Raw genomic sequence first — 14,222 nt, forward strand, 5'->3', positions numbered from 1 at the left:
GTGTGTGAATTCCTGACTTTTAAACACTTTTTCTCAACAACAAAATGGTGGGGAAGTCAGCTCCAAACTCCTACCCTCCAACAAAAACATCACAAAAGAATCAGAAACCCTGGAACAAGTGAAGGTTTACCAACCACCAAGAGAAAGTCAAATCAAGAAACAGGCAACTTAAAAATAGTAGGAAAGCTTTGTGACATTCTTAATTACACCTGCCCCACTCTCTCCCTAGTTCTAGAGGGAATAAAGAGTCAGTCACAAATTATCACATAGGTGTGTTCTAATTTGTCTGAAAGATTTTCATCCCTGCTTTACCTAACATGGAGCTCACCAGGCCAGAAAGTGGCAGACATTGCTCAAAAACAAAGAACCACCTGCAGATGCTTGAGACTGCCTAAGGCCTAGGAGGAAAGAACCAGGGACAGAGATTCTTTAGAAAATTAGGGCATTCAAGAACACCTGTGTACACAGGGCATTTCAGAAAGACACAGATATGCCTAGGACCAGATGCATGCTCAGAAAAGACCCAGGAAAAGGGAATTAGAAAATATCTTGAGAGGAATGAAAATGAAAATACTTTACAAAACAAATAACCTAAGAAGACCTTAAGTTTTAACAGTGGGCTGATCCCTAAGTTCAGTTTAAGTCTGGCCAAGTGTTGAAGAGGAGCACCAGCACAGGGCCAATTCTCAAAGACTAGATGAGGTACTTTCTTGTTTGCCTGTTTTAGTAGCTGGCATTCAAGGATATCACTGTCAAAACACAAGTTGGACACAAGCTAAGGCAAAGAAACCTCCATGACCACCTACAGCAAGGAATATAGTCTGCAAAAATAATTGGAAAACGGCACTAGACAATGGCTATTACAGCATTCAGTGATCAACAACAAAACCTAGAAAAGGGAGAGAATATGATTTCCAGGATCAACACCTCATAATATTCAAATGTCCAGTTTTCGACAAAAAAATAACAAGGCTTACAAAGAAACAGGAAAAAAGCCACTCAAGTGAAGAAAATTAACTGACAGAATCTGTCCCTAAGGAAGCCCAGACACTGAACTTATTAGACAAAGACTTTAAAATAATGGTCTTGGGGGCAACTTGGTGCTTCAGTTGGTTAAGCGCCAACTTTGGCTCAGGTCATGATCTCGTAGTCTGTGGGTTCGAGCCCTGAATCGGGCTGTGTGCTGACAGCTCAGAGCCTGGAGCCTGCTTTGGACTTTGTGTCTCCCTCTCTCTCTGCCTCCCTCCCTCAAAAATAAACATTATAAAGATTTTTATAGGGGTGCCTGGATGAATCAGTTGATTAAACATCCAACTCTTGATCTCGGCTCAGGTCATGATCTTATGGTTTGTGAGTTCAAGCCCCACGTCAGGCTCTGTGCTGACAGCTCAGAGACTGAAGCCTGCTTCGGATTCTGTGTCTCCGTCTCTCTCTGCCTCTACCCCATTTGTGCTCTCTCTCTCCCTCAAAAATGAACATTAAAAAAGTTTTTTTAAATTTATAAGTAAACAAATGAAAAAATACCCAAAGATTTGAAATGAACTTCTGTGTACAGCCTGGTACATAGAAGTACCATCAGAGTCAAAGTGCACATGAGCTGGTAATAATAACTTCAGATATAAGGCCAATGTCCATTTTTTTAGAATAGGAGAGTCACACTAGAGCTTCCCTAAACTATTCCTGACAGTGTAGTGTGCATTAAATCAAATAGCTTTGGGGCGCCTGGGTGGCTCAGTTGGTTGAGCATCTGACTTCGGCTCAGGTCATGATCTCACGGTCCATGAGTTCGAGCCCCGCGTCAGGCTCTGTGCTGACAGCTCGGAGCCTGGAGCCTGCTTCAGATCCTATGTCTCCCTCTCTCTCTGCTCCTCCCCTGCTCACATGCTGTCTCTTTCAAAAATAAATAAAGATTAAAAAAATTTTTTAATCAAATAGCTTAACAGTTTTGTCTAAAAGCATCAATAATGTCAGTTATAAGCTAAGAAGTCACATCTCAAAGCCATCGTCATCCTCTGTCTTCAGAATTATTCTAATCGTTTATACATCAGGTCTGTTCCATCTTAAACCAACAGACAGATAAACAAAACCAATGAAAGGAACCAGTGATTGAGTCCAACAGCAAAACCATTTAACCTCAGTTTTCCCTCTAGCTTAGTCATCCACTGTCTCTTTGTTTAGAGTGAAATATCTGATAACAGTGCTCTCTAAAGTAAAATGTTAAGAATCAGAGAAACTAGGTGTGGAGTGCATGGAAACTCTGTGCTATCTAGAAATTTTGTTATAAATCTAAAACAACTCTAAAATAAAAAGTTTATTTAAAAAAAATTTTAAATATCTTAAAGATGGTCAAAGAAAAAAAGAAAAACATGAACAAAGAACTTTAAAAATCATGAAAACAATGTATGAACAAAATGAGAATACCAATAAAGAGAAAGAAATTATAAAAAGGAACCAAACAAATTCTGTGGCTGAAAACTACCATAAATGAAATAAAAAATTCACTACAGGGGTTCAAGAGTAGATTTGAGAAAATAGAAGACACGATTGGGAAACTTGAAGATAATTTATATTATTACCCAGTCTTAACAAAAAGAAAAGAAAAAATGAAGTGAACAGAAACTACAGATCTACAAAATACCATCACTTGAACCAATATTTGCAGCAAGGCAATACCACAGGGAGGAGAAAAAGGGACAGAGATTACCTGAATACGTCCAAAAACTTCCCAAATTTAAGACATGAAGCAACAAATCAAAGAAACTAAGTAGAATAAACACAAACAGACCCCCACTGAAACAGATTATCATCAAATTATTAAAAGATAAAGACAGAATCTGGGGGCACCTGGGTGGCCCAGTCAGTTAAGTGTCCAACTCTTGATTTCAGCTCAGGTCATGATCTCACAGTTCAGGTTTGAGCTCCACGTGGGCCTCCATACTGTCAGTGGGAAGCCTGTTGGAGATTCTCTCCCTCTGCCCCTCTTGTACTCATGCTCTTTCTCGCTCAAAATAAATAAACTTAAAAAAAAAAAAAAAAAGGTAAAGACAGAATCTTGAAAGCAGCAAGAGAGAAGTGACTCACCATATACAAGAGATCCTCAATAAGATTATCAGTTGATTTCTGAGTAGAAAAACCACAGAGGCAGAAGACAATGGAATGATGTAAACCACTGAAAGAATAAAACTGTCAACCAAGGACTCTGTTTGGCAACCTGTCCTTGAAAAATGAGGGACAAATTAAGACATTCCCAGATAAACAAAAGCTGCAGAGTTCATTACCACTAGGCTTACCCTACGAGAAATATTAAAGAGAATCCTTCAGGTTGAAATGAAAAAAAAAAAAAAATACTAGACAGTACCACACAAATTATGAAGAAATAAAGATTTCTAGTAAAGGTAACTACACAAGAAAACGTAAAACACAGGATTATATTTTTGATTTGTAAAACCATTTATTTCTTATGTGATTAAAAAAACAAAAGAAGTCCAGAAAGTTTCACTGATGAATTCTACAAATTACAGCAATTCTCTACCATCTCTTTCAGAAAAACCAGAGGGAATACTTCCTAACTCATTCTATGAGGCCAGCATTAGGCTATTACCAAAACCAAACACATTACTAGAAAACTACAGACCAATGACTCTCATGAACACAGATGCAAGAATCCCTAACAAAATAAAAGCAAATCAAACCCAGCAACGTTACTGTATCAACAGGCTAAAGAAGAAAAGTTACATGAACACATCAGTAGATACAGAAAAGGGATTCACAAAATCCAACACTCAGTCATGATTAAAAACCCTCTGCAAACTAGGAATACAGGGCTGCTTTCTCAACTTGATAAAGAACATCTAACAAAAAATCTACAGCTAACATCACACATAATGATGAAAAACTAGAAGCTTTCCCACTAAGATCAGGCATAAGACAAAAATGTCCCCTCTCACCACTTTCCAAAACTGTACTGGGAGTCATACCTAATCCAATAAAGCAAGAAAATATACAAAAGGTACACAGACTGGGAAGGAAGAAATCAAACTGTCTTTGTTCACAGATGACATAATAATTTATGTAGAAAATCCTAAAGAATTGACAAAAACACTGCTGAAACTAATAAGCAATTATAGCAAGGTTGCAGAATACAAAGTTAATATACAAAAGTTAATAACTTTCCTATATACCAGCAGTGAATTTGAAACAAAGAACACAATACCATTTACATTAGCACCCACCATTCAAAAAAAGAAATACACAGGCATAAAATAACAAAACACATTATAAAATCTATATGAGGAATGCTACACAACTCTGATGAACAAAATGGAAGAATTAAATAAATGGGGACATATTCCATGTTTACGGATAGGCAGACTCAATATTGTCAAGAGGGCAGGTATTTCCAACTTGATTTCTTAATTTAACACAATTCCAATCAAAATCCCAACAAGTTATTTTGTGGATGTTGACAAACTGATTCTAAAGTGTATATGGAGATGCAAAAAAAACCCCAAAAAACAAAAAAACAAAAACAAACCTAGAACAGCCAACACAGTATTGAAGGACAAAATAAAGTTGAAGGACTAACAACACCTAGCCACGAGACTTGCTATAAAGCTACAGTAATCAAGACATGTGGTACTAATGAAAAAAAAACAAACAGACCAATGGAACAGAACAGCAAACCCAGAAATAGACCCCAAGAAATATCAACTGATCTTTGACAAAAAAACAAAGGCAATACAATGGAAGAGAGATTGTCTTTTCAACAAGTAGTGCTGGAACAACTGGACATCCACAGCAAAAAAATTTAGACACAGACCTTACACATTTCATAAAACTAACTCAAAATGGATCCAGAGACCTAAATGTAAACCACAAAAGTGATAAACTTCTAGAAGATAACACAGGAGAAAACAAATAACCTTGGATTTGGTGGTAACTTTTTAGATACACTACCAAAGGCATGATCTATGAAAAAGAAATAATTGATAAGCTGACCTCATAATTAAAAACTTCTGCAAAAGGCACTGTCTAGAGAAAGAGAAGACAACCACAGACTGGGAGAAAACATTTGCAAAATACACATCTGATAAAGGAAATGCTATCTAACATATACAAAGAACTCTTAAAACTCAACAATAAGAAAACAAACAGGAGCACCTGGGTGGCTCAGCTGGCTGAGTGTCCAACTTCAGCTCAGGTCATGATCTCACAGTCTGTGAGCTCAAGCCCCATGTCAGGCTGTCTGCTGTCAGCACGGAGCCCACTTCGAATCCTCTGTCCCCAGTCTCTCTGCACCTCCCCCACTCACATTCTGTCTCTCTCTCTCTCTCTCAACAATAAACATTATAAGAAAAAAAAACTGATTAAAAAATAGACCAGAAAGGGGGGGGGGGGGACTAAAGATCAGAGCAGACACCTCACCAAAGAAAACATACAGATGGCAAATAAACACATGGAAAGATACCCCATGTCATACGGCATCAGGGAAATGCAAATTAAAAGAAGATACCAGGTCTTTTGTCTGGACTGCTGACATGCCATCCAGACTGAGGAAGACCTGGAAACTTCGGGGTCATGTAAGCCACGGCCACAGCAGCATCAGCAAGCACCGGAAGCACCCAGGAGGCTGGGGTAATGCTGGTGGCATGCATCATCACAGGATCAACTTTGACAAATATCATCCAGGTTACTTTGGAAAAGCGGGTATGAGGCATTACCACTTAAAAAGGAACCAGATATTCTACCCAACTGTCAACCTTGATTAAACTGTGGACCCTGGTCAGTCAGCAGACACAGGTAAATGCTGCCAAAAACAAGACTGGACTTGTTCCTATCACTGATGTGGTGCGTTCATGCTACTACAAAGTTTTGGGAAAGGGAAAGCTCCCCAAACAGCCTGTCATCGAGAGGGCCAAATTCTTCAGTAGAATTGCTGAGGAGAAGGTTAAGGGGGGAGGGGGGGGGAGGAGGGGAGGGCCTGTGTCCTGGTAGCTTGAAGCCACATGGAGGGAGATTCATTAAATACTTACAAGTGAAGTGAAAAACAAAAAAAAAGATCCCACTACACACCTATTAGAATGGCCAAAATCCAGAACACTGACAACACCAAATCCAGACAAGGATGTGGAGCAGCAGGAACTGTAACTCCTTGCTGGCAGGAATGCAAAATGGTACCGCAACTCTGGAAGACAGTTTGGCAGTTTCTTACAAACTACACATACTCATACTATGCAAGCTAGCAAGCATACTCCATGGCATTTACCCAAATGAGCTGAAAACTTATGTCCACACAAAAACCTGCACACAGACATTTATAGCAGCTTTACTCATAATTGCCAAAACTTAGAAGCGACCACAATGTCCTTCAGGAGGTGAACAGATAAGTGAACTGTGTGGTATACCCAGGCAATGGAATATTACTCAACACTAAAAAGAAATGAGCTATCAAGCCATGAGAAAACATGTAGGAAGCTTAAATGCCTATTACTACGTGAAAGAAGCTGATCTGGAAGGGCTACATACTCTAACTCCAACTATATGATATTCTAGAAAAAGTAAAACTATGGGAGGGGTACAAGGATCAGTAGTTGCCAGGGGTTACTAGGTTATCAGGGTTGGGAGAAAGGAATGATGAACAAGTGGAACGCTTAGGACTTTTAAGGCAGTGAAACCATTTTTTATGATGCTGCAATGGTGGGTTATATACTATACATTTATCATACCCAGAGAATATATAGCACCAAGAGTGAACCCTAATGTAAATACAGACCTAAGGTAATTATGGTGTGTCCATGTACATTCATCAATTGTAACAAATGTACTACTCTGGTTCAGGATATTGACAGTAAAGTAAGCTGTGTATGTATGATAGAGTATTATGGTGCAGTTTTCACTTAATTTTGCTCTGAAACTTAAAGAGCTCCAAAAAATAAAATTTATTTTACCAAAGGGATTATATACCATGACCAACTTAGATATACTCCAATAAAGCAAAAGTGGTTCAACGTAGAAAAAAATCAAACAATATAATACACCACATTAATAGAATGAAGGACAAAAACTACACGATCATTTCAAATGTTGCAGAAAAGGTATACAAATCTATCAACCTTTCATAAAAGAAAAAGAAAAGTACTCAGAAAACTAGGAATGGAAGGAAATTTTCTCACCACGATGAAGGCATTTACGAAAAACCCACAGCTAACATCATATTCAGTGGTCAAAGACAAAGTTCTTCCCCTAAGATCAGGAACAAAATAAGGATGCCTGCTTTCACCAATGCTATTCAATAGTGTGCTAGATGTTCTAGCCAAAGCAACTAGACAAGAAAAAAATAATAAAAAGTATCCAAATTGGAGATGAAGAAGTAAAAACTATTTGCAAAAAACATGATCCACAAGAAAGCTCATAAAGCTAATAAGCTCAGCAAAGTTGCAGGTTGCATGATCAACCAACAAAAATCAGTTGTGTTGTCATCTTTCCATATACTAATAATGAACATTCCAAAAAGAAAATTGAGAAAGCAATTCCATTTGCAATAGTATCTAAAAGAATAAAATACATAAAAGTAAATTTAACCAAGAGGTGAAAGACTTATACACTAAAAACTATAAAACACTGCCAAAAGAATTAAAAGACCAAAATAAATGGAAAGATACCTAAAGTGATCTGCAGATTCTATGCAATCTCTATCAAAACCTCAACATCCTTTTTTGGAGAAATGGAAACACCAATCCTCAAATTCATTTGGAATTGCAAGGAGCCCCAAAAGTCAAAAGAATCTTTACAAGGGACATGAGAGGACACACATTTACCGATATTAAAACTTACTACACAAAGCTGCAGTAATCAAAACCAGCATGTGAATAAACATAAATAGACCACTTAAATAGTATTAAGAGTCCAGAAAAAAACCCATACATCTACAGCCCCTTGATTTTTGAGGACGCCAAGTCTATTCAATAGGGAAAGAACAATCTATTCAACAAATGGTGTTGGGATAACTAGATTTCTACACGCAAAAGAATCAAGTTGAGCCCTTAATGCACACCATATATAAAAATTTACTCAAAATTGGTCAAACCTAAATGTAAAAGCTAAAAGCATAAAATTCCTAAAAGAAAACACAGGGAGGGGCTTCATGATGTTGGATTTTTCAACAGGTACTCCGCCAAACACAAACAAATTGTATATTGGACTTCATCAAATTTTAAAACTTCTGTGCATCAAATGACATTATCAAGAAAGTGAAAAGACAACCTACAGAATGGGAAAAAATACATGCAAATCACATAGATGATAAAGGCCTAATAAATATCCAGAATATAAAGCACTCATACAACTCAACAAAAAACAAGTAATTAAAAATGCACAAAGGAATTGAATAGATATTTCTCCAAAGAAGATATACAAATGGCCAATAAGCACATGAAAAGACGCTCAACATCACTAATTATTAGGGAAATTTAAATGAAAACCATAATGAGAAAATATTCTACACCCCATTAAGATAGCTATTATCAAAACATACCTGAAAATAACAAGTTCAAGCGACAGTGTAAAGTAAGTGGAACCCTTAGGCATTGCTACTGAGAAAACAGTGCAGCCACTGTGAAAAACAGTATGATGTTTCTTAAAAAAAACAAACAAAAACAAAAACATAAAATTACCATATGACTCAACAATTCCACTGCTAGGTGTATACCCAAAAGAACTGAAAACGGGGATGCAAACAGATACTTGTATACCAATGTTTACTGCAATATTATTCACAATAGCCAAAAGGTGGAAACAACCCAAGTGTCCATCACAGATGAATGAGTAAACAAAATGTGGTATATACATACAATGGAATATTACTTAGCCATGAAAAGCTAAAATAAAGTTCTGATACATGCTACAACATAGATGAACCTTGAAAACATATGCTAAGTAAAAGGAACCAGACACTAAAGGACAATTACTATATTATTCCACTTACATGGAATATCTATAATAGGTAAATTCATAGAGAGGAGACTTAGATTACCAAGGACTCAGGGGTAGGGTGGAAAGGGAGTCATTTCTACTTGAAAAATTTTTGGAAGATAGTGGTAATGGCAGCACACGGTATGAATGTAATTAATGCCACTACATTATACACTTAAAAATAGTTAAAATGACAAACTTTGTTATACACATGTTTTACCATGGTAAAAAAAAAAAAATTTTAAAAAAACCAAACAACTTTTTTTCTAAAGAAAAGGAAAAATTGCCATGACAGACATAAAAGATGAGGCTGGGTCAGTAAGGGAGTGCATATTTCTCCTATACAGTATTCAAAACAAACCTACACAGGAAACAGGAGGAAAGCAGTGTCTATAGTCCCTATCCCACACCTCCAGCCACACCCAGGGCGCAACCACAGAAGAGTGCCCCTGACCTGGCTATAGCTCAGCTCTGGCCATGTCAACGGAAGACACAGGAAGATGCTGTACCTGACACCACTGAACAATGGATTTAAAACTACGAATAAGACACCAACACCCCCACCCTCACTGAACTCATAGTTTAGGGGCGAGACATGAATCTAACTAGGGGAGACAGAAAGCAGACCTCTGAAAATGTAAAAACCATCTTAAGCTGAAGAAAATTGCCTATAAACCCTTAAAAAATAAAATTATGAGAGAAGCATTGTGAGTTATGAACAATTAAAAAAGAGCTTTTTTTTTTCTTTTTTTTTGAGAGAGAGAAGTGCTCACAAGAGTGCATGGGTAGGGGCAGAGAGAGAGGAAGAGAGAGGAGTTCAAAGCAGGGCGCAATCCCACAAACAGTTGAGATCATTACCTGAGCAGAAATTAAGTCAGATGCTTAATCAACTGAGCCACCCAGGCGCCCCAAGAAGAGAGCTTTTACAACAACATTTCCCTGAGTTTTTTCTCTGGCCATGGAAGACTCATCTGAGGAAAAGGCAGAAGGCAGACACCACACCCCGCAGCCATGGCCCCCAACTGCCACCTGAGGTTTGTGAGAGCCTCTTGTACCTACCTGAAGCCACCTTAGGTTGGTTGCCAACAATTCCAACAGTCCTCCCGTTCATTCTTGCAAAACCCACAATGATGTTCTTGGCATAATTGGGCATGATCTCAAAAAATTCTCGCTCGTCGACAACCTGCAGGGATAAATTTACATCTGAGCTCAAAATGATAAAGAGCCAGATACAACATTACAGAATGACAGACACAGTACAGAACGACCGAGCTGGACAGCCCCGACCCCACCTCAGTTTCTCCAGGGACAAAGGACTGGGGGCAGTGGCAGCACCCATTCCCTGCTGGAAGGGAAACCCTCTTGCACACTGCTGGGGAAGATACATCAGCACAGCCTTTTTTAAGGGTTCTATTTGAATTTGGCATTATTTTACTCTTTCACCTTATTTAGAAATCATTTCAAACTTAACATAAAAATTTCCAGAATAGTAAAAAAATAAAAAGTATATATCCAGATTCTCCATTTCTTAACATTTTACCACATATGCTTTGTCATTCCCTATCCCTCCCACCTACCTCCCCTTTCTCTATGTATTTATATATACACACCTCTCTCTACATATGTACATATATATGAATTTTCTCAACTATTTGACAATAAGTTATAGACATGATGCCTCTTTACCTCTAGATACCTCAGTATGCATCTCCCAAGAACAAGAACATTCTCATAACTACAATCAGATTGCCAAAATCAGGAAACTAGTAACACCACTACTATCTATTACAAAACCTTATTCAAATTTTGCCAGTTATTGCAATAATACCCTTTACAGCAACAACAGTCTGGTTCTAGAGCCTAACCTGAGAGCACGATGTGCTTGCAATGGTCTGTCTCTGTCTTCGGCCAGCATCATGATCCCAGGGCCGTGGGATCAAGCCCCGAGTGGGGCTCCATGCTGAGCCAGAAGCCTGCTTGGGATTCTCTTTCTCCCTCTGTCCCTCTTCCCCACTCCCTTCCTCCCTCCCTTCCGTCTCTCTCTCAAAACAAAAACAAGAAGCTGTCCCAGAGGACAGAGCTAGGAAATCCACAAATACACACACACACACACACACACACACACACACACATTTCTAAAAGTAGTAAGAAAATGCTCAGTTCATACTAATGACTGCAATTCTAGATTCCCCCTTACAGTAGTCATCAGACTCCTATTATCTTCCAAATGGACTTATTTAATCCTCAAATATTGAGAAACTGGTGTCAGAACTGCTACCCCATATGACTGCCAAAAAAAACACACTAAAATTCAGTACTCTACAACTATTTGTTACTGGACTAAAGATATATAGTCAAAATACCATGTTCAAAAGTTATTCATTTGAAATATGGGTTAATTTGTTTTTATCTTAAAGGTTTTCCCTCGGTCTTGATTTTAACATGTAAACATTAATATAGTTTAATGTCACTCCCCATCCTTTCTACCCTAATTCCATCCATCCTGCCATTATTTTCTGATTTATCTCTCATGTGTGCAATATAGAAATGAGCAAATACATGTATTTGTTTTGTTTTGTGTTTGTTTTGGAAAACAAATCGTTTTAATTTCCAATTCTATCATAAATGGAAAGTGACCTACTACACACACTGTTTAGCACTTCAGGTTTCCTCACTTAACAATATATCCCGAGAATCACTCCCTATCAGTTCACAGAGATCATGCTCACTTTTTCCTGCCTACTACTCGACTGTGTGGATGTACCAAGTTTACTCAACCAATCTCCTTTGTGTTGTTCACAGCAACTTAAAAGTTAAATCCAGGATGCCTAGAATATTTTGCAATTGCAAATAACACAACAGTAGTAACCTTGTACATCTATAATTTTGGATGATGAGAATCAGTATATGTTCAGTGTCAACACCTGAAAGGGGAACTGCGGGGTTCACATGTAAATATGCCCATTTAGTCTTAGCAATTACATTCCCTTCCCAGTAATTTATGAGAGGGTGCTTTGCCAGACTTACCAATGGAAAACGTTTTTAAGTTTTTTATTTTTTGCCAATCTGACAGATGAGAGAAATGATGACTCAATGTAATTTTAGCTTTCATTTCAAACATAATGTGTCAAGTTGAAAATCTTTCCATATGTTTAAGGTCTATTTTATATACATTTTTGTGAGCTATCCATGTTTCTTGCCTTTTTTTCTATCAATTTTGGTCTTTATTTCCTCAATTTTTAAGAGGTTTTTAAAAACATATTAGGGATATTATCTTTTATTTGTGATGTACACTGCAAATATTTCCTCCTACTTGGTTGTCTTTTAACTTTCTTTATAGATTTTTAAATTCTTTACACAGTCACACTTACCACTTTTTTTTAAACAAAACTGAAACTGGATTTCGAGTTATATTCAAAATCCTTTCGCTACCTTCCCCTGAAGTTATGAAAATCCATCTACACATTCTTTTAGTGCTTACATGAATTTCACTTATTATATTTAGTTCTCTGATCTATCTGTAGTTCATTTTTGTGTATGATATAAAGTACAAATCTAATTTTGTATTTTTCTAACCAGCTAGCTATCTAGTTGTTCACCACCATTTATTAAAAAACTAATCTTTGGGGTTCCTGGGTGGCTCAGTTGGTTGAGTGTCCTACTCTTGATCTCTGCTCAGGTCATGATCTCCTGGTTTGTGACTTTGAGCCCTGCATTGGGCTCTGCTCTGATGGCATGGAGCCTGCCTGGGATTCTGTCTCTCCCTCTCTGCCCCCCCCCCCCGCCGGCTCTTTCTTTTTTTTTCCTCTTCCTCTAACTTAAAAAAAACAAAAAAGTTTAAAAAGCTAATCTTTGCTCCTAGAATTTGAGATAATCTTACCGTATTACCTATATTCTATATGTACTTGGATCTACTTCTAGATTTTCTATTCTGTCCCACTGGTTTATGGAACAGCACCACACTGTTTTAATTACAGTATGCTTTAATATGGGATATGACCATAGTCTTTCTTTTGCAGTATATTCCTAGTTATTCTTATTCATATGAACATCTTTTTCTTAAACTAAGGGAAACTTTAGCATTTTTTAATTTAAAAATTTTTTTTTAATGTTTATTTATTTTTGAGAGAGAGCATGCACACGAGCACGAGCAGGTGAGGGAAGAAAGAGAGGGAAACAGAATCTGAAGCAGGATCCAGGCTCTGAGCTATCTGCACAGAGCCTGACAAGGGGCTCAAACCCATGAACTGCAAGATCATGACCTGAGCCTAAGTCAGATGCTCAACCAACTGAGCCACCCAGGCACCCTTTTAGTCTTCTTTTTAAATCAGTCTAATTTAAAAACAAGTTGAAGTGAATCCCTATGAACTTTTCTATGAACTTGTCTAGTTGTATTTTAAAATTTTTGTTTCAGGGGCACCTGGGTGGCTAAGTCTGATTAAGCACCTGACTTCAGCTCAGGTCATGATTTCACGGTTCATGAGTTTCAAGGCCTGCATCGGGCTCTGTGCTGACAGCTGGGAGCCTGAAGCCCCTTCACATTCTGGGTCTCTGTCTCTACCCCTTCCAATTGCACTCACATGCGTGCTCGCTCTCTCTCTCAAAAATAAACATTGAGAAAACTTTTTAAAGATTGCTTTAAATTTACAAACTACCTCAGGAAGAACTGTTTTTATGATGTTAACTCAACAACCAGAACAAGGAATGTCTCTTCATTTGTTCGTCTACTTTTATATCTTTCAGAATTTTAAAAATTTCTCCCATAGGGCTACTACTAAATACTTAAACTTCTTTCTTTGTATGCTACCATAATTGGTTATTGTGTTGATGACAATATGTATATGTCAATTTTATATCTTTTTCCCTGGTTATTGTTTCCATTTCATCATACATTCTGTAGCATTTTTTAGTATACCAGATCAACTACAAATGTAGCTTAGCTTCTTTTCCAAGGCTTTTGCCTTTAGGTGATCCACTTCTTGTCTCATTGCATTGGCTAATATCTCTACTAAAACATTAATAGTGGAAATAGTAGGATTCCAACTTTGTAGACAGAAGGGAGCAGTATGTGCACTTGAAAAAAATGTGTATTCTGTTTTTGGATGAAATGTTCTATATATGTCTATTTTTTATCATTTAAGGCAATATTCACATTTGCTTATTGATTTTCTGTCTAGATGATGTATTCCACTGGTGTAAGTGGGGTATTAAATTTCCTTGCTATTACCATAACTGTCAATTTCTTTATGTCT

General features: G+C 37.5%; 1 protein-coding gene and 1 pseudogene across 3 annotated transcripts in view; one reads left to right on the forward strand and one right to left on the reverse strand.

The window, feature by feature from the left end:
• Positions 1–14,222, reverse strand: part of PCCB (propionyl-CoA carboxylase subunit beta) — a 92,889-nt gene that overhangs the window by 6,452 nt on the left and 72,215 nt on the right. For all 3 annotated transcript variants that reach the window (XM_078432320.2, XM_078432321.2, XM_078432319.2), the window contains one exon: positions 10,030–10,153. In XM_078432320.2, coding sequence (XP_078288446.1) covers positions 10,030–10,153 — 124 coding nt within the window. The remainder of the gene's footprint in view (positions 1–10,029; positions 10,154–14,222) is intronic.
• Positions 5,324–6,005, forward strand: LOC132683123 (large ribosomal subunit protein uL15 pseudogene; annotated as a pseudogene).

This window comes from Panthera onca, chromosome C2, assembly GCF_046562875.1.
Source record: "Panthera onca isolate mPanOnc1 chromosome C2, mPanOnc1 haplotype 2, whole genome shotgun sequence".
Classification (NCBI taxonomy): Eukaryota; Metazoa; Chordata; class Mammalia; order Carnivora; family Felidae; genus Panthera; species Panthera onca.